The 25,742-nt window shown below is 43.4% G+C and overlaps 1 protein-coding gene across 5 annotated transcripts in view; it reads left to right on the top strand.

The window, feature by feature from the left end:
- RALGPS1 (Ral GEF with PH domain and SH3 binding motif 1) overlaps nucleotides 1-25,742 on the top strand; it is a 659,487-nt gene that overhangs the window by 124,132 nt on the left and 509,613 nt on the right. For all 5 annotated transcript variants that reach the window (XM_077484871.1, XM_077484870.1, XM_077484869.1 and 2 more), the window contains exons 3-5: nucleotides 4,852-4,978; nucleotides 23,939-24,046; nucleotides 25,155-25,205. In XM_077484871.1, the coding sequence (XP_077340997.1) occupies nucleotides 4,922-4,978; nucleotides 23,939-24,046; nucleotides 25,155-25,205 (216 nt within the window). In that variant the 5' untranslated portion in view covers nucleotides 4,852-4,921. The remainder of the gene's footprint in view (nucleotides 1-4,851; nucleotides 4,979-23,938; nucleotides 24,047-25,154; nucleotides 25,206-25,742) is intronic.

The raw sequence follows: 25,742 nt of genomic DNA, 5'->3' as shown, positions 1-25,742 counted from the left end.
TGGACCCAGGGGAATGGTCGTTGCATCCGGATGTATTCTGGCTCCTTTACCTAAAGTGGGGCACACCACATGTGGATCTCTTGGCCTCTCGGCTCAATCGGATATCCGATATCAGCCTTGGTTGTCTTTTTCCAACGTCTCTTGACGACTCACTCATTGGTGAGTACATTTGTGCAAGGGGTTCGACACGTAGTCCCTCAGATCCCACGGAGGTAGTCCTACCTCTGTGGGATCTGAATCTGGTGCTATCAGCACTTCAGAAGCTGCCGTTTGAAAATATTAGAGAGATTCCCTTGTTAACTCTTTCTCAGAAAGTAGTCTTTCTAGTGGCTATTACATCTACCAGGAGGGTTTCTGAGTTGGCGGTCTTGTCATGCAAGTCTCCCTACTTGGTCATCGACAAGGATAAGGCGGTGCTACTTCCTTAGCCCTCTTTTCTTCCAAAGGTGGTTTTGGCATTTTATCTAAATGAGGACATAGTGTTACCATCCCTATGTCCTAAGCCAACACATCCGATAGAAGTTGCTTTACATTCCCTGGACAAGGTCTGGGCTCTACGGGTGTATCTGTCTGTTTCTCCTTTCCGGAGGTCAGACTCTGTTTGTCTTGGTGGCTAGTACGAAGAAAGGTCTGGCGGTCTCGTCCGCCACCATTTCTCGATGGATCAGACAGATCGTGGTTCAGGCCTATGTCTTAGGGTGCCCCCCTTTCCTTTCACGGCTCATTCCACCAGGGCAATTGCAACCTCCTGGGCTTTCTGACATCAAGCGTCGGTCTCCCGGGTGTGTAAGGCGGCAACTTGGTCGTCCGTTCACACTTTCACTAAATTCTACAAAGTTGACGTAAGTGCATGTTTGAATGCTTGCTTTGGCCACAAGGTTTCGCAGGCAGCTGTGTAAGGTTGCAATTCATGCTTTCATTACGTTTCAAGTTTGCTGTGAACGCATCTTTAGATGCATAAGTTGGCCGCTGGTTTTGATGGCGGCCATTTAAGTGGCAACTTTTTTTGCTGTTTCCACCCCTAATTTTTTGACATTGCTTGGGGACGTTCCTAAGGTCAAGATTTAAAGGAGCTGTGTCCTTTAAATCTTGATGCCCCAGTAGAAGTCCGTATTGGATGAAACGCATCGGGTTAGGTACTCTATTCCCCATATTGCTTTTATCACATGTGATTGTTTTTATACATTTTTTGTACATTGGTTTTTACCTATTAAAAGCTGTCTTTTGACCTGCACTGTCGTAGCCCCCCCCCCCCCCTTTTTTTTCTTTTTTATGTGTACCGATGCTGCTGAGCTTCACTATTTGTTCCAGCACCCTCGTTAGGGTTGGTTTTGGTCATTCATTTGCCATCACTGGAGTTCCTGTCCTCGTATCGCCTGTAGTATCCATTATATCCATGGTCGATACCGTGTGAAGTTGGAGTAAGGCCAATCCGGGAATTTCCTGACATTGGATATACAGTCATCGTGGACCTGTCCCATGGGTGCATTCATGCTCCATTGACTCGTCTTATGATAGTCGAGTCCAACAGCGTATATATGAACCTTCATGTTAATTTTGAAGACGCCTACAGTTTGATGACTCTCGGGGCTGTGTGACATCCTGTGTATTCACCTACATGTCTAGATGGACATTTGGTGTTTCATTTACCTCCTATGTGGACTTTTTCTCACGTATTTTTTGTTTGATTAATCTCACTCACAAGTTTGCACTGTTTATATGTTTGGTTTAGCACTACATATTCACCATTATTACCGATTTGAATCTTTGTCACATTCTGTGTAACTGCTTCTTCCTTGATTCAGTTTTATTTTATAGGAAAGGCGCAATAATTGTTTGTATTTCAAATTGGATGCCTGTTCTGCTGACGTTCTCTAAGACACAATTTCCTATTACTATTGGGGAGTTTTCCTGCCGTGTTCCTGGGAAGGGATATTTCCTGTGAATTACAGGCATAAAAAAATACCCAACAAGGGTTCTGACTATTAGGCATGCACAATTATCTGCGTTCCGAATTTGTCTTTCGACAAAATACGTTATTTTGGAAATATTAGAATTAACGAAAACCCGTTTAACGAATTTTTCTGAAATTCAGAAATTTGGAAATTTAAAGATTTGAAAATCCGAAAATTAGGAAATCCGAAAATTAGAAAATCCGAAATAACTAACTAAAAATAATTATTACTAACTATTAAATTTATAGGTACTGGAATTTCCTTTCAAATTTGACTGTTAGTGAGCGTAACGAATATGAATTTATCCGAAGTTACAAATTTTCCTTAATAACGAATGCCACATCTAAAAGAATAGAAAGCAACAAATTAATAATAATAATAATAATGCCCTGTACACACGGTCTGACTTTCCGATGGAAAATGTGCGATCGGACTGTGTTGTCAGAAATTCCGATCGTGTGTGGTCTCCATCTGACTTTTTCTGTCGGAATTTCCGACACACAATGTTTGAGATCTAAAATTTTCCGACAACAAATTCGGATTGTTTAAATTCCGATTGTGTGTATACAATTCCAACGCACAAAGTGCCACGCATGCTCAGAATAAATTACGAGACGAAAGCTATTGGCTACTGGCCTCTTTATAGTCCCGTCGTACCCGCGTTCTGAACGATCGGATTTTCCGACAACTTTGTGCGACCGTGTGTATGCAAGACAAGTTTGGGCCAAAATCCATCGGAAAAAATCCGATGGATGTTGTCACCGGAATGTCCGACCCGTGTGTACAGGGCATAAAAGCGTTTTATTATTATTAATTTGTTATGTTCCATTCGTTTGGATGTGTCATTCATTATTTTGGATAATTCGTAACTTTGGATAAATTCGTATTCCTTACGTTTACTGACAGCCCAATTTGAAAGGAAATTTCGGTACCTGTAATTCAATAGTTATTATATAGTTAGTATTTCAGATTTTCGTTCTTTCCAATTTTTTTATTTTCTCTAATTTTCATGTTTTTTGAATTTCCCATTTAACGGATTTTCAAAATAACGAATTTTGATCATAACGACCCAAAAAACGAAATAAAAAACCCCAAAAACGAATGAAACTAAAAAAATAAATAAAAAAAATTGTCAATGCACATGTCTACTGACCATTCCGTACTCTAAAACCAAAAAAAAGTAGACTTTAGATAAATGTGCTAGATCTTTGTTGACTTTGAATATAGTTACAGCTATTATTTTTTTATAAAAACTAAACAAGCCTAAGTGAGACTTGCCATTGGACCTTCTCCGAAAAAGAGTTGGCCATTTATGCAAATAAATGCAATTAATAGGTCTCTAGGTATCCTGATGCTCCTTAGGCTTGCAGAAAGGCATTCAGCAAAGGGAACATTCCACTCACAATCCCCTTGGTCTCACTGGGATGTGAGGGGTCTACCCCCCATTCAAAACTAAGTCCCTGGTCACACCGGTGCAACTTGTCATGCGATTTGACAGTTTTTGTCCGCAATGGAACTGTTCAAATCGGTGCAACTTTGATGGGTTTTTGAAAGTGGTTCCTGCACTACTTTTTGAGATTCCAGGTGCGACTTGCACAGACATCTGTGCATTAAAGCGGAGGTCCACCCTAAAATGGACCTTCCGCTCATCGGAATCCTCCCCCCCTCCGGCGCCACAATTGGCACCTTTCAGGGGGGAGGGGGGATGCAGTTACCTGGATAATCCAGGTAACTGCACCCACTTCTGGGATAGCTCTCTGCGGAAAGGGGCGTAGATTACGCCCCTTTCCGCAAGTGCCCGCCCCCTTCCGCAAGTGCCCCGCTGCCTGCTGGGAAACACACAGATCCCAGAGGCAGCGGGGACCGTCCTTATTGCGCAGCGTGACCCGCGCATGCGCAGTAGGGAACCGGGAAATGAAGCCGAAAGGCTCCATTTCCTGATTCCCATACCCAAGATGGCGGCGGCAGCACCCGAGTGACGATCTAGAGATCGGCTTCGGGTGCCGTCATCGCGGGCGCGCTGGACAGGTAAGTGTCACTATTTTAAAAGTCAGCAGCTGCAGTATTTGTAGCTGCTGGCTTTAAAAAAATAAATAAAAAAAAAACGCGGAGTCCCGGTGGACTCCCGCTTTAAGTTGGATCCAGTGTGACTGTAGACAAAAAAAACTGTAATTGTTGTTAAGATGGCCATAGACATTATAGAACAAATATAGACCATCCTATCATATTTCTTTCCATAATTTTATAGGATAGTGTAAACTTAGTGCCGGTTCACACAGGGGCGACACCACTTGCAGCACGACTCACAGACGCCACCTGCACACGACTTCAGCAGCAACTTGCAAAATTACTTCTGTATAGAAGTCAATGTAAGCCGCCCCAAAAATAGTACAGGAACCTTTTTCTAAGTCGGAGCGACTTGAGTCGCTCCTAATAGAACGGTTCCATAGTACAGAACGGAGCGCGACTTGTCAGGCGGCTAAGTCGCCTGACAAGTCGCGGTAGTGTGAACGGGCACTTAGGACTCCTGAGAACACCCAAATGTGCATGAAGAATGGATAGGTTGATAAGAGCACAGCCAGACGCCTCCAATATTGTTTTTTTTTCGGAAGGGAAGCAATGGTACATGGAAAATGTTTAGAAACCTGTCTTCACTGCTAATCAGAAAAATTATCCAGAGATGTCTCTGCTGTAACGACACATGAGATTTTCGGCCAAGCTGACTGTATTGGAGGGTTAATCATCTCGCATGGTCAGCTTCCTTTAGTGATGGTAGAATTGTCTTTCCTTCCTATGCAGCTGAAATTGATCTGGCAAATCTTATATTGGCGTTTGCTATATTTATACATGTTGGATTACCTCTGATATTATGGCTGACGCTTGTTTGTCTTCTCAGGTCACCTGGGATTGTCGCAGCCTGTCACCAGCTGAGGCTGACCTCACCTTGCAGCATCCCGTGGAGGAGTATGTATAAGCGAAATGGCCTCATGGCCAATGTGACGGTCACTTCGGCCACTCCTGAGGTATGGGTTCCTGTTAATTTGGACGGGCAGCTTTGCTGTATGAAAACATCCATACAAGCTTACTTTGGCGTCCGATCTGGCAGCCTCCACCATCCTGCCAAAGATTTATGATCTGTGTTTTCTTTTATGCGTACAGCACATAACATTTTTTTCTGGTTTCCTTTTAATATGTGCAAGATTTATAGCTGTTTACATACATGAAATTTCAACTTATATTTATTTTTCCTGTTACAGCCCTGTGTATTTATTTCTCCGTCAAGAGGAGCTTAACCAGTTTTTTTAAATATTGCAGTCGGTCCTTGTAGAAAAAAAAAAAAGTTGACTTCCTTTTAAATGACATTGCTAAGCATTTCACATGTTCATAGGTATGGGTGGTAGGTCTTCCCACCAGTCTTCTAGACAGAAATGACAATAATCTCTTGGAGCTCATAAAGTGGTTACCTGTAGGTCAAACCAGTTTGACCTACAGGTAAGCCTAGATTAAGGCTTACCTGTAGGTCCAAGAAATATCTCCTACACCTACACGGTTTAGGAGATATTTTCCAAAAGACAGGCACCGCTGTCTACAGCGCATGTGCCGTAGACAGCGTCGCGCAGGTGCACTGAGCGCGCCGGTGTTGACGACGATGTGCCGCGAGTGGCGGCTCCCGTGCGCATGCGTGGGAGTGACGTCGTCGCGGCTCTGTCGAATGACAGCACTGGAGCAGCGAGACCCACCTAGAAGATGGAGGCTCTGTACACAAGGGGACAGCGGTGACTTCGCTGGCTCCTGTGTCAGGTAAGTGACACAGTAAGTGCGATGCATAGTAGTCCATTATGCTTTATCTTTGCAGGAAATCAAAGAGGAAGTAAACCCATTAGGGTTTACTTCCTCTTTAAAAATAAACTCCCTCTTAAACTGAGGCTATTTACCCCCATTTTACTAAGACAGACACAATATTTTTGTAATTTGGCATCATAAGAATTTGCACCCAGACCAACCCAGGTGTATGAACTAAACTGAAAAGATGAGAACTTCCTTGGGGACTGATATTGATGGGAAACCCAAAGAGTTACAGTTGTCACCAGAACAGGTGGTCAGGAAAAATCTTTCAGTACGACACCTTTTCTGATGGCAAATGTCTTAAGAGAGGATTTCCTTTCTGTTTTGCAGAGATCTGTTGTCACTTTCTTTTGTCCATAGAACAAGAAGTGAAAAGAAATGTATTAATTTTTTTCTTTATTATAGGTACTTATAACGCCATCATTTTACACAGCACTTTATATATATATAGTTCATTCATATCAGTCCCATCAGGGCCAATTTAGACAGGAGCCAATTAACCTACCAGTATGTCTTTGGAGTGTAGGAAGAAACCAGAGTGCCCGGAGGAAAGTCACGCAAGCACAGGAAGAACATGCAAACTCTGTGCAGGTGGTGCCATGGTTGAGATTCAAACTGCTGACCCTACTGCAGCAGTTTGTACTTCTCAATAACTTCTGACCTAGAAGAGTGGCTGAACCTTACCAGCAGTGACACAGACAGCACTTTATCCAAAAAAATAAAAACAATTTGGCTAGAGATGTGCTTTAAATTTTTATTGTAGAGATTGGATAGCGGTAAGGCTCCATGCACACTGGGCTTAAAAAAAAAATGCCAGTTCCCTTGGCAGAAAAAAAGTGTGTTTTTGTAGACGTTTAGGCAGTTAGGAGTGTTTCACGTTTTCCTGCCTCTAAACGATGAGCTTAAAATATACCTCTAAATGTTCTAATGTGCATGGACACATACGATAATATTGAGCTGCTTTTACAGGCTAAACACAAAACTCCTGTAGAAGCAGTGATTTGTTTTTTTTTTAAGCCATTGTGCATGGACCCTAAAGGTGAAAGAGAGAGCTCCTTTAAATAGAGGACATTCTTATTAATGACTAAAGCTCTGTTGATGAATATTAGTTTGTCATTTGTAATCATATAAACCTGTCCGGTAAGACTAGATTGTCTTGACAGCTTTGGCGCCGCTGCAACCTTCTGTCTGCGTTGCAAGGGGCGTCCGTTCTTAATGAATAGGTGCATTTGTACGATGACACAGAATGGTACAGAGCAATGTCAAAGGTTGCTAAAGTCTTGGTGCACTCTGGGAGCTCAAAACGTCTTGCTGCTTATGACTGAAATGTGCTGCAACCAATTCATTGTATATAATAAAAAATGTTTGAAAGCAGAGCAGCCTTCATGCCAATAGTGTTCAGTAGATGTAGGGATAACTTAACCTATTCAAGTCGTACATTTTAATGGCACTTCTGACTAGAGCCCCATGTAAAGTACTCAGGTGCTCTCCTCTGCCCATTTGCCAAAAGGATTAATTGTAGGGTGGTCTACACTTGTGTTACTACGCACTCCTACCAGACATGCTTATCCTATCTTCCACTCTCTACTGTGAGTGCCCCACAGGGGAATACCTTCAGACCCCTTTCACACCACACCACCCATAGCGTGGGCGGTAAAATGCCGCTATTTTTAGCGGCGTTTTACCGCCGGATTTGCGGCGCATTTCGAGAAAGGGTTAAAACCGCCGGCAATACGCCGCAATAGGGAGCAGCGGTGGAGGAGCGGTAAACACACCGCTCCTTCACCGCTCCAAAGAAGCTGCTGGCAGGACTTTCCTGACGTCCTGCCAGCGCACCACTGCAGTGTGAAAGCCCTCGGGGCTTTCTCACTACAGACAATGGTGCAGCTTTTTTAGGGCGGATCGCAGGCGCTATTTCTAACGCTATAGCGCCTGGAAAACGCCCTGGTGTGAAAGGGGTCTTACTTGTAGCCATGCCGGAGACAAGGCGAAAGGGGGACAACGCTAAACCGCAAACAAACCATTGTTCTCCCGAAGGCTGGCCCAACACTTAGCCCAGCTCTATTTCAGCAAGCGCTCTATTTGGAACTTTCTGCATCTGTGTCACAATGTCTCAGAATACAGTCTAAATTCAGGCATCAATGTCCAGAACCAAAAAACATCCCTCCTCTTTTCCTACTCCTGTTTCTCAGTTGGACATGTTGGATACGCTGATCCTATGGGCAATTTCACACTGTGGCATCGGCAGTAAAACACCGTTTTTTTTTTAGCAGTGCTTTACTATTGTTTTAGCGGCACTTTTTGGCCACTAGCGGGGCACTTTTTTTTATCATTCTCTTTCGCTAGCGGCTGAAAAAGCGTTAAAAGCACCACTGCATCGGCGCTTTCCGTGGTGCTGCCCATTGATTTCAATGGGCAGGTGCTCTTTAGGAGTGTCTGAAAGATGCTGCTTACGGCTTATTTAAGCGTCAGAGGCAGTACTGAAGGAGACTTCTCCACCATACTGTCACTATGTTTAAGAGGGAGCTTCCTGCAATATGCTTGCTAATGTTGAAAACCTTGTTTCCTCTCTCTGCGAAAGCCTGGTCTCTCTCTCTCACCCCCCTCTCTCTCTTAACCCCCTCTCACTCCCCCTCTTTCTCTCATCCCCCCTCTCTCTCTCACTCCTCTCTCATCTCCTCTCTCAACCCTCCTCTCTCACCCCCCCTCTCTCACCCCACCCCTCTCTCTCAATCATCCTCTCTCTCTCACCCCCCCCTTTCTGTTACCCCCACTTTTCTCTCTCTCTTACCCCTCCCTCACCCTTCCACTCTCTCTCTCACCCCCACTCTGTCACTCCCTACCCCTCTCGCTGTCTCATTCACTCCTCCCTCTCTCATTCACTCCCCCTCTCTGGCACCCCCACCCTCCTCTCTATCTCTCACCCCCACCCCCCCTCCATTCAAGAACTCTCCAACTAAAAATTCTAAAAGCATGGACAATGCAGGCCATTTCCTAGATCCACCCATGCTTCTATACCCCAAAAACAAGTAATTCCTTGTCCTGGTGGATCATCACTTCAACACTGACAGTGGGGATATCCTTTTTCCCTCTACAATTAGTTGGTTCAAGGAACATGGTTGAGGCAGAACTCCCTATCAACATCTTGGAGCTCAGAGTCATTAGGCTATCCATCCATCTATGCACCCCCCTTCTGTAGTGAAAACCAATTGTGGTGCAGTCACACAAGGAGGCATGAGAAGCCTGGCTGCCTTGAAGGAACCAAATCAAATTCTCTCTTGGGCAAAAACTCACTGTCCAGAGATTACTGCTATGCACATCCCAGGAGTGGACATTTGGCAGATCATTTCACCTGCCACCTCCTGGACCAAGAGAAATAGGTTCTTCATCCAGATGCCCTCAATCCTGTATGCCAAAGACGAGGGACTCTGGATGTGGGCATCCTAGCTTTCAGATACCACAACAAGCTACATCTGTTTGTATCCAGATCCAGGGATCCTCTAGCTCAGACCTTGGATTCCCAAGTTATCACTTGATGTCTGTTGAGGCTTATTTATGCCTTTCCTTCACTGAACATTCCATCTCAATTATCCCAAAAAACTCCCCATCAACATGTTGGAGCTCAGAGCCGTCAGGCCATCCCTCCATCAGCACCCCCTCCCCTGTTCTATAGGGATGCAGTCACAAAATTCCACCACTGTGGAAAATCTCAACCATCAAGGGGGCATGATGAGGCCTGGCTGACTTGAAGGAACCAAATCACATTCACTCATGGTCAGAAAATCACTGTCCATAGATTGCTGCGATGTCAGTTTAGGCTACATTATCTCCCATCTTCCCTTCATGGAACATTCTATCTCGCTTATTACAAAAAACAGAGCGAGAGAGGAAGACTGTGTTTCTTTTGGCATCAAACGGTCTTAGAAGAACCTGGTACGCAGTCATACTGTAGACTTCTAGCAGGCGACCCCTGGCCTTCCTACAGACATGTCTTGACCAGAATCCAGCTTACAGTACCCTAAAAGGGTACTGTCTCGGGCTCGTCCTTTTCTAAATGCCTGTTAACATCACATTCTCTTATAACCACATTAATTCAAGGTTTTCTTCCTTTTAGGCCCCCCTTGCAGCACCCTGTGCTCCCCAGAGACTTTAACTTGTTTTTTCTGTCTTCCAAAAGCCACCCTTTGAACCCATCAGGGATATACCCTTGACCTTTCTAACCAGCAAAACAGCCCTTCTCATAGCCATCATGTCTGTTAGATGTAGCTCAGAGCTAGTGGCTCTTTTCTGCAAAGAGCCCTTCCTCATAATTCCAAATGACAAGGTTGTGCTACACCTTAGACCTTCCTTCCAAAGGTGGTTTCAGCATTCCCACTTAATGGAGACACCATTCAAAGGAAGCCCCTTTACCTTGGCTGGACGGGTAGTCCCAAGGGGCACCCCACTTCACAGTTGTTAGGTTGTTGATGGGGAAAGTGATCGCTAGAGCTTATGTTCTAAAACAAACACCTCTTCCTTCTCTCTTTTGAGAGAATACCAGATATGTTGGAGCATTTTGGATCTTTAGTCACCAAGCCTTTGTTGCCCAACTGTTTAAGGCCACCACCTGGTTTTCTGTTCATTCTTTTTCAAAGTTTTTCCAGGTTCATGTCCAGTTGTCTGCTGATGCAGCAGTTACTTTGGCCCAGCTTGGACCAATATACATTTGTGCTCATAAGTTTACATACCCTGGCAGAATTTGTGATTTCTTGGCCATTTTTCAGAGCATATGAATAATAACACAAAAACTTGTCTTTCACTCGTGGTTCATGTTTGGCTGAAGCCATTTATTATCAATCAGCTGTGTTTACTCTTTTTAAATCATGACAACAGAAACTACCCAAATGACCCTGATCAAAAGTTTATATACCCCAGCCCCCTTCAACATCAATGACAGCTTGAAGTCTTTTGTGGTAGTTGTGGATGAGGCTCTTTATCTTAGATGGTAAAGCTGTCCATTCCTCTTAGCAAAAAGCCTCCAGTTCCTGTAAATTCTTGGTCTGTCTTGCATGAACTGCATGTTTGAGATCTCCCCAGATTGGCTCAATGATGTTGAGGTCATGAGACTGAGATGGCCACTCCAGAGTCTTCACTTTCTTCTGCTGTAGCCAATGACAGGTCGACCTGGCCTTTTGTTTTGGATCATTGTCATGTTGGAATGTCCAAGTACGTCCCATGTGCAGCTTCCTGGCTGATGAATGCAAATGTTCCTACAGTATTTTTTTGATAACATTCTGCATTCATCTTGCCATCAATTTTGACCACATTTCCTGTGCCTTTGTAGCTCGCACAACCCCAAAACATCAGCAATCCACCTCCGTGTTTCACAGTAGGAATGGTGTACCTTTCATCATAGGCCTTGTTGACTCCTCTCCAAATGTAGTGTTTATTGTTGTGGCCAAAAAGCTCAATTTTGGTCCCATCATTCCAAATGACTGTGTCAGAAGGTTTGAGGCTTGTCTCTGTGCTGTTTGGCGTATTGTAAGCTGGATATTTTTTGGCATTTGCATAGTAATAGCTTTTCTTCTAGCGACTCCGCCATGCAGCCCATCTTTCTTCAAAGAAAGTGCCTCCTTATTGTGCATCTTGAAACATCCACACCACATTTTCAGAGAGCCCTGTATTTTATCTGAAGTTGTTTATGTGTTTTTCTTTGCATCCCGAACAATTTTCCTGGCAGTTGTGGCTGAAATTTTAGTTGGTCTACCTGACTGTGGTTTTCGTTTCAACAGAACCCCTCATCTTTCACTTCTTGATTAGAGTTTGAACACTGCTGATTTGCGTTCTCAATTCCCTACATATCTTTTTGTATCCCTTTCCTGTTTTATACAATTCAACTACCTTTTCCCGCAGATCCTTTGACAATTCTTTTGCTTTCTCCATCACTCAGAATCCAGAAACGTCAGTGCAGCACTGGCTGAAAGATAGAAGGGTCTGTCAGGAGTCCAGAAACTCATTGACCTTTTTTACACACACACACACACACACACACACACACACACACACACACACACACACACACACACACACACACACACACACACACACACACACACACACACATACACACACACACACACACACACAAATTAATAGCAAACAGATAACAGGGTGAGGATGGTTACCTTTTAATAGCCATTCAAACCCCTTTGTGTCAACTTGTGTGCAAGTTATCAGGCCAAAATCACCAGGGTACAGTATGTAAACTTTTGACCATGAGTGAAAGAAATAGTTTTTGTGTCATCATTTATATTCTCTGATAAATGGCCAAAAATGATAAAATCTGCCAGGGTATGTAAACTTATGAGCACAACTGTAACTATACAAATACCACATCTGTGGAATCCCTCTGATCGGGGTCGGCGGATCCGTTCTCTGACTCACCGATCGCATCGGTGAGTCGGTAGAAGCACCAGAGGATGGCGGCGGGGGGTGTCCCCTCTCGCCGCCAGTAAAGGCCTATACACACGGTCGGACTTTTTGACAACAAACATGCAAATTAGCTGTTTTGGAGCAACATCCGACCGTGTGTACGCTCCATCGGACAAACTTTTTCTGTTTTCATGGGACTTTTGTTGGCTGTGCGAACGGACAAACTTTCTGGCAACAAAAGTCCAATGGAGCAAAGTCCGATTGTGTGTACAGAAAACCATCGGACTTTTGTACAAAGTACAAATACGCATGCTCAGAACCAATGCAAAAGATCAGACTACAATACAGAAGTTGACCAAAAGTGGCGCTGGAGTAATTGAACGTCCTCTTTTGAAGTGTCATCAGTACGTTGTGACGTCACTACGTTCGTGTTTGTTGTCAAAAAGTCTGATCGTGTACATGCAATACAAACTTGTGGACTACGCCCTTTGTACAAAAGTCCACGGGAAAGTTTGTACAAAGTCCGATCGTGTGTATGAGGCTTTAGAATGATCAAGCGGCTGATCAGACACTATGATCATTCTTATGGTGTAGGGAATTGCCTGCTGAAAAAGAAAATATCTGAATGATGTCTGTAGCTGCAGGCATCATTTAGATATACCCCCACCAAGTCAAGAACGTCATATGATGGCTGGCGGTGGGTAAGTTGTTAAACAAAATATATAGTGGTTTTGTGCATATTTTCTTTTTATTATTAAAGTAATTAAAAAATAAATATGATTTTAAAAGCTCCATCCAAGCTTTCAATCAGAGACAGTTGATGAAAGGAGATCTCTACTGCTGTGATATTTCTTTTGATAATCCATCGTTTTGAGGGAATCGTTGCTTTATGTCAAATCTCTATTTGTAATACAATGATTGCATACATATGTTCTAAAACTGGTAAAATATCTGTTTTAAAAAAGATAAAAACTTTAAAATGAAACATCAAATCTTAACTTCAAATTTATTCCAGTTTCCCTTTAGCATCATTTGGCAGGATAAGAGTCCTTTGTAAAGTATTTATCTTCTATTTTGTGTTTATTGTAAGGATTGTGTGACTGCTTTAAACCTTCTCCAAAACCAGAAAATCCCACTAAACTGACGGCAATGGATTCTGCAGCTGATTGTCCATTCCGCAGAGACCTCCGTCTCCTAGCCTTCTAGGCGCGATGGTTAGCTTTCCCGAAACCCAAGGCTTATTAAAGACCGGAGCAACGAAACTGATGACTTGACTGAGCCAAGCACAACAGACCTCATCTGTAATTGTTTCCACCGAACATTAATTATAGTCGGCGTAGGGGTATTTTATTGAAAGCTGCGCCCTCCTGTGTGTGTGTGGACAGAAAATGCCTTTCTATTCCTTCCAAGATGGAGAGGGGCCCTATGAACCTGACATGTGAACACAGGGAGAAAAAACAATTATTGTGTCATTTGTCAGAAAGTAGGCCAGTTTTTCTTTGGAAGCTCTTCTTCATGTCAGAGGTCTAGTTAGTAGCCAGCTAGAGATTTTGGGTTACTTTCTCATAGGACCTTCATTAACCAGTTCCCGACCAGCGCACGCCGATGTACGTCGGCAGAATGGCACGGGCAGGCATATTGGCATACAGGTACGTCCAATCTTCAATGCCGCCCTCCCATCATGAGCACGCTGCCAGCGGCGCTCTCGCGTGCTGGTCGGGACCCCCGTGAGTCCGGTCGCGGGTCCCACGGACTCGATCGCCGCGGGCATACCCGCGATCGTCAAACGGGACGGCAGAAGGGAGGAAATGCCGTGTAAACAGCATTTCTCCATTTTGCCTAGCAACTAGTGACACTGATCTCTGCTCTATGTGGAGCAGAGATCAGTGTTCACTAAATGAAAGCCCAACCCCCAACAGTTAGTAACACACCCCTAGGAACACTTAACCCCTACACTGCCACCCACTGATTAACCCTTTCACTGCCAGTGTCATTTACACAGGAATCACTGCATTTATATAGCAGTGATTACTGTAGAAATGACAATGGTCCCAAAAATGTCCGATGTGTCCGCCACAATGTCGCAGTCACAATAAAAATCGCTGATCACTGCCATTACTAGTAAAAAAAAAAAAAAATTTATAATAAAAATGCCATAAAACTATCCCCTATTTTGTAAACGCTATAACTTTTGCACAAACCAATCAATAATCGCTTATTGCGATTTTTTTTTTTTTTTTTTACCAAAAATATGTAGAAGAATACGTATCGGCCTAAACTGAGGGAAAAAAATGTTTTTTTTATATATTTTTGGGGGATATTTATTATAACAAAAAGTAAAAAATAATGCGTTTTTTTTTCAAAATTGTCGCTCTATTTTTGTTTATAGCGCAAAAAATAAAAACCGCAGGGGTGATCAAATACCACCAAAAGAAAGCTCTATTTGTGGGGAAAAAAAAAAGACGTCAATTTTGTTTGGGAGCCACGTGGCATGACCGCGCAATTGTCAGTTAAAGCGACGCAGTGCCAAATCGCAAAAAGTGGTCTGGTCTTTGACCAGCAAAATGGTCCGGTCTGTAAATGGTTAAAGTGGTGTTGCCACCAAAAAAAAAAAAAAAAAAAAATTAATTGCCCGGGCTGGTGACATCACTTCCCCTCGCGCCGCACAGTCACCTGGGACCTGTCACGTGTCCCAGGTGACTGTGCAGCGTATTACAGCGCACAGTACGAATTACGGCGCCGCGAGCGGGGAAAGGGGGGGGGGGCTTCGTTCCCTGCATCGCTGGACCCTGTGACAGGTAAGTGTAAGTGTCCGATTATTAAAAGTCAGCAGCTGCAGTATTGTAGCTGCTGACTTTTTTTTATTTATTTTTTTTTTTTTTAGGGGGTACCCCACTTTAATCACTTAAGGACCGAGCCTCTTTTTGACACTTGTTGTTTACAAGTTAAAATCATTTTTTATTTTATTTTTTTGCTAGAAAATGACTTGGAACCCCCAAATATTATATATATATTTTTTTCAGACACCCTAGAGAATAAACTGGTGGTCGTTGCAATACTTTGTCACACCGTATTTGTGCAGCAGTCTTACAAGCGCAAATTTTTTGGGAAAAAATACACTTTTGTGACTTAAGACAATAGTTGTTAGCCCAATTTTGTTTAATATTGTGAAAGATAATGTTACGCTGAGTAAATTGATACCCAACATGTCACGCTTCAAAATTGCGCCCGCTCATAGAATGGCGACAAGCTTTTACCCATAAAAATATCCATAGGCAATGTTTTAAAATGTCTACAGCTTACCTGCTAGAATTATTGCTCTTGCTCTAAGGTATGTGATACCTCACGTGTGGTTTGAACACCGTTTTTAAATTGACATGACTTGCGTATGCTTCTGCGCATGAGCTCGCTGGGACGGGGCGCTGTACATTATTTTTTTTCTTATTAATTTTACTTTTAATTTTTACACTGTCCTTTAAAAAATAAAAAAAATTAATTGGGTCAATTTTATTCCTATTGCTAGGGATGACCTCAGATCTAGCATTTACAATAAAATGCAATAAAAAAATAAATAATATTTCCCCTTTAAGACCATTGAGTGGAAGTGACGTTTGACGTCTCTTCCGCCTTTCAATGTTATTTAGCCGAGCGGTGGCCATCTTTCCCTCAATCGGATTCATGCCTGTCAGGGGGAAGGAAGCGATCATCTCCCCCACTAGCGACAGCTCCGGTAAGCGACGGAGATAACTGCAACGTGGCCTCCCGAATCCGCCACAGAGACCACTTTTATCTGAAAGCCAGCTGTTCACCATTGTTGAAAATACCGAGGTTATGGCAGCTATCTGCTGCCATAACAACGGTATTTAGCATCAAATTACTGACGTACAATGATGGCTATTTACGCTAAGTGGTTTAGGCCCCTTTCACACGGGCGGATAGAATGGTGCTTTTAGCTGCGGATTTTCTTCATTTCTACCGCAGCTAAAAGCACACAATGCTTTCCTATGGCCCCATTCACACACAGCGTTTAGCGGCGATTTCGTTACATGCGGTTCTGTGCGAATAGAAAAAATAGAATTGTATGCGTCCAGGTGCGATGTAGCGCAGCTATAAGCACATAACCGCAGGTAATCGCAGTCTTTTGTGTCAATTGCGGCCAGCAGCGTGAAAGAATAATATAAAATAATAAAAGGGTTGCTGGGAATAAAAACTGCAGTTAAACGCAACCGCATAAAAACGCATGTAAACGCTGGTAAACGCACTGTGCAAACGCAGCTGATCGCTGTGCCTGGAGCCTTGAATTTTGTAGAAAAAAATAAACATGATTAACTGCGGCAGAACAGCCGCCCATGTGAAAGGGGCCTAAAGGGAAACTAAAAGGATTAGGCACCAAATAAATTTTTATACATTTTTAAAATTACGTGTGTTTTATCCACATTCATATGGACAAATAAGTACACCCCATGGAAATTGTTGACTTTTTCAGCATATTTGAACAGACAAAAGTAGATCTTTATTCAAACTGTACCTACAGATTAGGGTGACATACTTTTAAGTGATCTTGTTATTTTTGTTTTTATTAAAGTGGAGGGCCACCCTGAAAAAAAAAAAAATACATTAAAAATTAGAAAAAAATCTGAAAAAAAAAAATGAAATTTTCTTTTTTTTTACCTTACCAGAAATGCCTGTTGCTAGGCACATCATCCTAATCTGCCTCTTCCTCCTCCGTGGAGATCTTCTATCTTCTCTCCTCCGTGCGGCGTCTTCTGGGTAATGGGTCGCGCTGTGTGTTCTGGGAACTGTGTGTCCCGGAACACAGCGCGCCCCATTCACAAAGCTCTGCGAGACTCGCGCATGCGCAGTAGGAAATGGGCAGTGAAGCCGCAAGGCTCCACTGCCTGTTTCCCTTAGCCAAAATGGTGGCGCCGGGACCCGAGAGTCGAGGGACGAGTCAGCCTCAGGCGGCCGACATCGCGGGCGCCCTGGACAGGTAAGACTGCTTATTGAGTCAGCAGCTACAGTGTTTGCAGCTGCTGACTTTTAATTTTATTTATTTTTTTTAAACCGGCCCTCCTCTTTAAAAATAAACTCTCTGTGTAGTGGTTTTACACAGAACAGCCCAGATCCTCTTCTTCCCGGGTCCCTCTTTGGAACTCTTGGCCCCTCCCTCCTGTTGAGTGCCCCCCACCGCAGTCAGCTTGCTATAAGGGCACCCGAGCCGAGCCCCACCCCAGCTCCCTGTATCCATTCAGACATGGAGCCGCAGCGCGGCCCCACCCCCTCCTTGGTTCACTGACTTTGATTGCCAATAAGGAGGGATTGTCCCGGACAGCCGAGTGTCTTGTGCCTCATCGCTGGATCGAGATGGGGCTCAGACATTAAGATAAAAACCTTTGCCTTTACAGCCACTTTAAAGGATAAATTCACCTTTGGGAACATGTTACATGTTCCACCTGTTTTTATAGTAGTAATGTGTAACATGTTCCCTTTGCACCCGCCCCCCACTGCCCTCTCTCTCTGTGACAGCAGATATGGGAAGAAGTTCCCTGTATTAGCTGTCACTTTGAAAAGAGTGGGGCCACGCAGGGCTCCACCCACACAGCTGCATCATTCATTCACAGAGTTCTGTGAACGAATGAACTACAAATATCGACATCCTTTGCAAATGTCGGCTTGTATTCCTCAATCAACTACCACGGCGCTGTTGAGTTCTATGGTAGTTCATTGAGTCTCCCTGTCAGTGTAAATCTGCCTTCCTGTTTGATGTATGGGCAGACAGCTTACACTCGCAGTCTGCTGGAGTCCTGAATGGCAGAACAGCAAAAACCTGCAATAAAATGGGCATTTTTTTTTATTTTTTTTTAATAAAAGTGAACTTATCCTTTAACCAATGACAGAAAATATTGGCATGATGTAGTTGCTCTTCTAATCTAAAGGCCTGTACACACGGTCGGACTTTTTGACAACAAATGTGCAAATTAGCTGTTTTGGAGCAACATCCGACTGTGTGTACGCTCCATCGGAAAAACTTTTTTGGTTTTCATCTGACTTTTGTTGGCTGTGCGAACGGACAAACTTTCTGGCAACAAAAGTCCGATGGAGCAAAGTCTGATCGTGTGTAAAGAAAACCATAGGACTTTTGTACAAAGTACAAACACGCATACTCAGAACCAATGCAAAAGATCAGACAACAATACAGAAGTTGACCAAAGGTGGCAGTAACGAGCAGAAAAACCACGTGATTTGGTGAAAGTTGGCTGAAAAAGTTCTGCCGTGTGTATGCAATACAAGTTCACAGCCGACGCCCTTTGTACAAAAATCCACGGGAAAGTTTGTACAAAGTCTGATCGTGTGTATGAGGCCTTAGTTTAGTTTAACAAAAATTCATATTTGTAGCCTGAAAAAGTACATGTGCCACCAATCGTAGAGCCATTCCCGGGCACATAGAAAACATTTTTGACAATTGTGAACCTAGCCTAACGGGTTTAAAATGTGAAAAAGTAACCTATATCAAAATGCGAAAACATGTACAGCATAATCATTGGTCTTTGAGATGGGTATGGTCTCGTTTTCAGAGGCTTTACTGATCAAAGAGCAGTTGTGTGCTGCATACAATACTTGGATTGATTTGGAAAGGCTTTTTTTCCTTTTTCCAGGTGAATCGCGTTGGTGTAATATGCACTACTGACACATTTACACTTGTATGCACAGCTCTGTCATTTTCCAGCAGCCACAAGAGTGATAGTTTTATATTGTATACGGTTTAACAGTCACCGATATATCCATCAGCATCTATAAAGAAATTGTGTATACATAGAACAGATACATATATGTATCCATTATGGTGTGTCAGTGATCCCTCCCCTGTATCATTGAGGTCATTTCTTGTAAAGCAAGGATTTAATACCCTCGCTGTCTTTGGGTTTTGTGTATTGAGCCTTCACTTTTCATGCTGCCTGTCTACAGATTAATGTAGCATGACAGTAGAAAGGTTTGGGTTTACACATTCCCAGCCACATTCAACCTGAAACTTTTTTTTTTTTTTTTTTTTTCGACCAGTGAGGTTTACTGAGCTACTTGGTCTAAATTCCAGTAAATTGGATGGTTTCTAAAATTTCAATTAATAGCAGTGAAGTTGCATTTTACATCGCTGGGGTCAGAGGCGCCATGGTTAGGTGACTGTCAGGTCACCTTGAGGCCAGGTGACAGATGCACACCGTAGGGATCAGGAGTGCACCGCAAGCTTGTGGACCCTACGGCTGACTGCTGCAGACGGGGGTCAAGGTGATAGGAAGGCAGGGCCGCCGGAACACCAAGATGGATCCCACCGGGGTTATAGCGTAAGATTCTCTGGGGAGCGAAGTCTAAGAGGCAGCAGGTGTTCACCAGAGCCTCTAGTGATGAGGATAGACTTGGCTGCAACTGGCTCCAGGTTGCGACCCCCAGGGTCCCCCAGCTCACACCCACAGTAGGCAACAGGAGGATAGGGATGGTGAGGGACAAAGCAGACAGGAATAGTCAGGGACACGCCAAAAGGTCAGGATCACAGGCAAACGGGTATAGTCAAGGACACGCCAAAGTCAGTAACGGAAAACAACAGAAGAGCACACAGCAGGTAACAGGAAGCTAACACACAAAGGTTGATCAGCAGGGTTGGCCTGCAGTGCACAGGTTAATATAGAGTTCTCTGATAGGAGTTAGGGTGGAGCCATGCCAGAGGATGGATTACAAAATCAGTCAGGTGAGGCTCGGCTGGTCTCTAGAGATGAACACATGGAGACAGGTAAGCAGATGAACTCTATTGCATAACCATGACAGTGACCCTTATGAAACACGGCACAGGACCCTTGGTTTAGCAGCACGATGCTTCCCGCTCACATCTCATGAAAGCTTATCTGTGCAGATAAAACTTCTCTGTTATTCATCTATTTATCGATAAACCTATGTAGATCTTACTGTGTGAGCAGTTCTTTGCTCTGTTCACACATTTTTGACACAGGTATGCCTGGTATAGTCTCTAACCTTGTGGCTAGTGTACACGATGGTAGGGATGGGTCCTGAATTGCCTGCCCTTGAAAATAAAACCTAAGTTTGCTTTTACTATTACAACTGGCTGGTGACCCCAGGCTTCCACATTCCATCCCAGGCTTCCACATTACATTACACTAGGTACAAAGTTATAATGCAATGGCTAAGTGATCACTGGGGAAGGACAGTTTGTCAGATGACCCCGAAATGCTGAATTCCAGCCACAATACACCGTGAAGACATTGGAGCATGGTGGCACAAGCATCATGATATGCGGATGTTTCTATTACTATGGTGTTGGGCCTATTTATCGCATACCAGGGATCGTGGATCAATTTGAATACATCAAAATACTTGAAGAGGTCATGTGGCCTTATGCTGAAGAGGAAATACCCTTGAAATGGGTTTCAACAAGACAAGAATCCCAAATACACCAGTAAGCGAACAGCATCTTGGTTTCAGACCAACAAGATTAACGTTATGGAGTGGCCAGCCCAATCTCTGGACCTTAGTCCAATAGAAAACCTGTAGGGTGATATCAAAAATGCTGTTTCTGAGGTAAAACCAAGAAATGCAGAGGAATTGTGGAATGTAGTACAATCGTCCTGGGCTGGAATACCTGTTCACAAGTGCCAGAAGTTACATAGTTACATAGTCAGGTTGAAAAAAGACACAAGTCCATCCAGTTAGACCACAAAAAAAAAATATATATATATAATAATATCATACCAGCCCATATACCCAATTCTATACCCACAGTTGATCCAGAGGAAGGCAAAAAACCCCAGCAGAGCATGATCCAATTTGCTAAAGCAGGGAAAAAAATTCCTTCCTGATCCCCCCCGAGAGGCAATCGGATTTTCCCCGGATCAACTTTACCTATAAATATCAGTACCCAGTTATATTCTGTACACTTAGGAAATAATCCAGGCCCTTCCTAACCACTTGAGACCCGCGCTATAGCCGAATGACGGCTACAGCGCGGATCTCCTTTTCCGGGACTACGTCTATTGACGTAGTCCCGTGTACGAGCGGCCTGCGCGCCCCCTGAGGGGCGCGCGGCGCGCTCTGTGATTGGCGAGTCTATGAGACTCGCCTGATCACCGATCCATGCAAGAGGTCGATCCCGACCCCTTATCACATGATCAGCTGTCAGCCAATGACAGCTGATCATGTGATATAACGGAGCCGGTAATCGGCTATTATTCCTCCTCCTCGGGTACAGTGTTGTATGCCTGCGCAATTGTCATTCAAAGTGCATTAGCGCTGAAAGCTGAAAATTGGTCTGGGACTGAGGGGGGTTTAATGCCCAGTAAGCAAGTGGTTAAAGCAATCCACTGAGCCGGCCAGAACCACCTCTGCAGGGAGTCTATTCCACATTTTCACAGCTCTTACTGTGAAGAAACCTTTCCGTATTTGGAGATGAAATCTCTTTTGGTTGGTTGAGTTGAGTCCATGCAACCTAGATATGAATAAGTTCTCAGAAATTGTGGTTATACAACTAAATATTAGATGATTCACAGGAACGCTAAATCTTCAAGCATTTTTCATTCTATACAGTAAATGTTTGAGTTTGTAAAGAAAAATGCAGACACTGCTATTTTTTTGGAAAATAGCCCCCTGGCTCTTTCATCCAGATTGAAGCGACATCCTGTTCCAGGGAGGGTCTGTGTTTTACCAAATACCTTCAACTTCAACTTTTTTTAAAAGTCAGCAGCTACAAATAATGCAGCTGCTGACTTTTAAAATAAGGACACTTTACCTGTCCCGGGGTCCAGTGATGTCGGCACCTGAGATCGAACCGTTCCTCAGTTCATCGGATGCTGCCGCCGCCATCTTCGGTATGGGAATCAGGAAATGAAGCCTTGGGACTTCACTTCCCGGGTTCCCTACTGTGCAGCGCAGTGAGAATGGTCCGCACTGTCTCTGTGACCCGCGTGTGTCCCAGCAGAGAGCGTGGCGGGACAGGAAGAGGCTCATACTCCTGTGGGAGTCTATGCCTGGTAGTGGGTGCAAATATCTGCACCCCCTCCCTCCTGAAAGGTGCCAAATGTGACACTGGAGAGGGGGAGGGTTTCAAAAAGTTTTGTGTGAACCTCCGTTTTAATAATAGACTCCACTGTGGCATTGGTAAAGTTTTTGGAATTTTTTTTTTTATCCATCTCCTGATTTGTGCTTGTCCACCACTTTATCCCGGGATATTTTGACAGGGCCTTGCCACCCGTGGTTGATTGTTGGCTTCAGTTGCTCTGCCAGGGACTGGAATGCTGAACTAATCACAATGACCACAGCTGATCACAGTTGAAAGTCAAATGGCTTTGTGTGCCATTTAGCTACACCTGATTGAGGTTGCACACTATTTTTAGAAAGCGGGGGAGGGGTGATTCTTTTTCAAACTCACTAATTCTGTTTTTTTCCCTCTGACATGTTGGTGTTAAATATTTCACTTGGATATTATAAGTTGCACTGAGTAAATACAGCTGGGTAAAACAAAAACTGTGTCTATCTTCTTTTCAAGGCTGTAAAGCAACAAAATTAATTTTTTTCAAGGGGGAGATTCTTTTCTATACCCACTGTATATAATATGTATATGTGATATGTCAGGAATTTATTTATGAAGATTTATAGTGTTACTGAAAGATCCACTTTAACCACTTCCCGACCGACGCACACATTTACATTGGCAGAATGGCACCGACAGGCAAATGGGCATACAGGTACGTACCTTTAAATTTGCCGCCGTGCCATCGTGTGCGCGTTGGTTTGGACCTCTGTGAGTCCGATCGCAGGTCCCATGGACGCGATCGTCTCACAGGGAGGAAGAACGGGGAGATGCTAAAGTAAACAAGCATCTCCCCGTTCTGCCTAGCAACAGTGACACTGATCTCTGCTCCCTGTGATTGGAGCAGAGATCAGTGATGTGTACAACACAGCCACGCCCCCCACAGTTAGCAACACGCCCCTAGGACACACTTAAACCCTACACTGCCACCTAGTGGTTAACCTCTTCGCTGCCAATGTCCTTTACACAGGAATCACTGCATTTGTATAGCAGTGATTGCTGTATAAATAACAATGGTCCCAAAAATGTCCGATGTGTCCGCCATAATGTCGCAGTCACAATAAAAATCGCTGATCGCCGCCATTACTAGTAAAAAAAAAAAAAAAATTATTAATAAAAATGCCGTAAAACTATCCCCTATTTTATAAACGCTATAACTTTTGTGCAAACCAATCAATAATCGCTTATTGCGATTTATTTTTTTTTTTTACCAAAAATATGTAGAAGAATACGTATCGGCCGAAAAAAAACGTTTTATATACATTTTTGGGGGAAATTTATTATAGCAAAATGTAAAAAATAATGTTTTTTATTTTTTTCAAAATTGTCACTTTTTTGTTTATAGCGCAAAAAATAAAAACCGCAGGGGTGATCAAATACCACCAAAAGAAAGCTCTATTTTTGGGTAAAAAATGACATACATTTTTGTTTGGGAGCCACGTCGTACGGCCGCGCAATTGTCAGTTAAAGCGACGCAGTGCTGAATCGCAAAAAGCGGTCTTGTCTTAAGGCAGCAAAATGGTCCGGGGCTGAAAGTGGTTAAGGTGCACGGCATGAGCATAAGGAACATGTATATACTGCAACAGAAAGCCTGGCATTTTACACCTGCTCATTGTAAACCTTTTCTGTTTGCCAGGGGAGTAGCAGTTCGGATTCTCTAGACGGGCACAGCTCGGACTACGCCAACAAAAGCTATGATGCCGTGGTGTTTGATGTTTTAAAAGTGACTCCTGAGGAGTTTGCTGTAAGTAACTTACCATTTACAGATGTAATTCCCAAATTTTCATTTTGTTTTTTAAAGGATAACTGTATCTCTGTGATTTTTTTGTTTGCTACTCTATGTATATGGTACAAAAATCTCTATATCAGTAGGCAGTAGCCATAAAGCTTTGCTTTTTATATACCATATGGAATTAATGGTGCAGTACAAACTAATATTGAGCATGTGCAAAAGATTTATAGAAGTTGTAGAAAGAAGGCATTCCCTGCATGAACGCAATACCTCTCCCCCTGAGCTAGAGGGTTGATGTTCTACAACTCGCTGAATCAGGAGATGCCTTTGCATCCCGCATGACTGAGAAAAACGAAAGCAAAATAATCTGAAGGAGATTTTAACTGACAGGTTCCTTGATGATATCTCACAAAGAACAAATATATATATATATATATATATATATATATATATATATATATATATATATATATAATGATTGAAAAATTTATGAAAAAAAAAAAGACAGAAAAGATTAGATTTTAAAGTGGTTGTAAACCCTTACAACCAACTCTGACCTACAGGTAAGCCTAGATTAAAGCTTACCTGTAGGTCCAAGAAATATCTCCTAAACCTACACGGTTTAGGAGATATTTGCCGAAAGACAGGCACCTCAGTCTACGGCGCATGCACCGTAGACAGCGGCGTACTTAGTGCGCCGCTGTGAACGGCGATATGCCGCGTGTGGCGGCTCCCGTGCGCATGCGCGGGAGTGACGTCATCACGGCTTCGCCAAATGACAGCGGCGGAGCGACGAGACCCACCAAGAAGATGGAGGCTCCGGACTACAGGGGACAGCGGTGACATCGCTGGCTCCTTTGTTAGGTAAGTGACACATAATGGACTACTATGCGATGCGATGCGATGCGATGCATAGTAGTCCATTATGCTTTACCTTTGCAGGGAATCAAAGAGGAAGTAACACTCATCAGGGTTTACTTCCTCTTTAACTGTCCTGTTTCTAGTGAAAATCTGATATATAAATGGCTGGCTTTCTTTTCTTTTTGTTTCTCTGCCTCCACTGGCAGCTGATAATTCTGATTTTAAAAATGTTCTTCTATTCCTTGTGTTTTTGTTCCAGAGCCAGATCACCCTGATGGACGCACCAGTATTTAAAGCTATTCTGCCCGAGGTAGGTTGCTACTGGTGATTGATTGCTTTCCAGCATCTCTGTTACAGCTACTCCATGCCTGTTAGTTTGCTCTGTGGCATTCAGGAGCTGTTCAGGCATAGCTAGCATACCTCTCATAAACAGGAAAGGAACAGGCTTGAGAAACTAAAAAACAATCCAAAAGAACTGAGCACTAGGCTAGACAAAACTTAAGCCCCATACACACTATCAGTTTTTCTGCTGAGTTTTTCCTTCAGGTTTACCCAAACCATGTATTGCGAGGGCCGGCCAGATTCCATACACATTGAAACTCCTAAGGTTTGACCTCATATTATATGGTTTTGGTAAATCTGATGGAAAAACTCAGCAGAAAAACTGATAGTGTGTATGGGGCTTTAGTGTAGGTCTAGGTAAAATAGTTTTAGTTTTGTGTAACTTCAAGAAGAATAAAAATCTGGCGGTTTATTTCTCGCTCTCTGTGTACCATTTGGAAAATGTTTCACTTCCTGTGTCAATGATGGAACAGGAAGTTAGATAAAATGCCCCCACCCCCCCAGA

This window comes from Lithobates pipiens, unplaced genomic scaffold (genome assembly GCF_037356315.1).
Source record: "Lithobates pipiens isolate NorthernLeopardFrog02 unplaced genomic scaffold, aLitPip1_a1.2 Scaffold_166, whole genome shotgun sequence".
NCBI lineage: Eukaryota > Metazoa > Chordata > Amphibia > Anura > Ranidae > Lithobates > Lithobates pipiens.
Note: the sequence above shows the minus strand (reverse complement) of the source record. Positions and strands in the feature narration are given on the sequence as shown.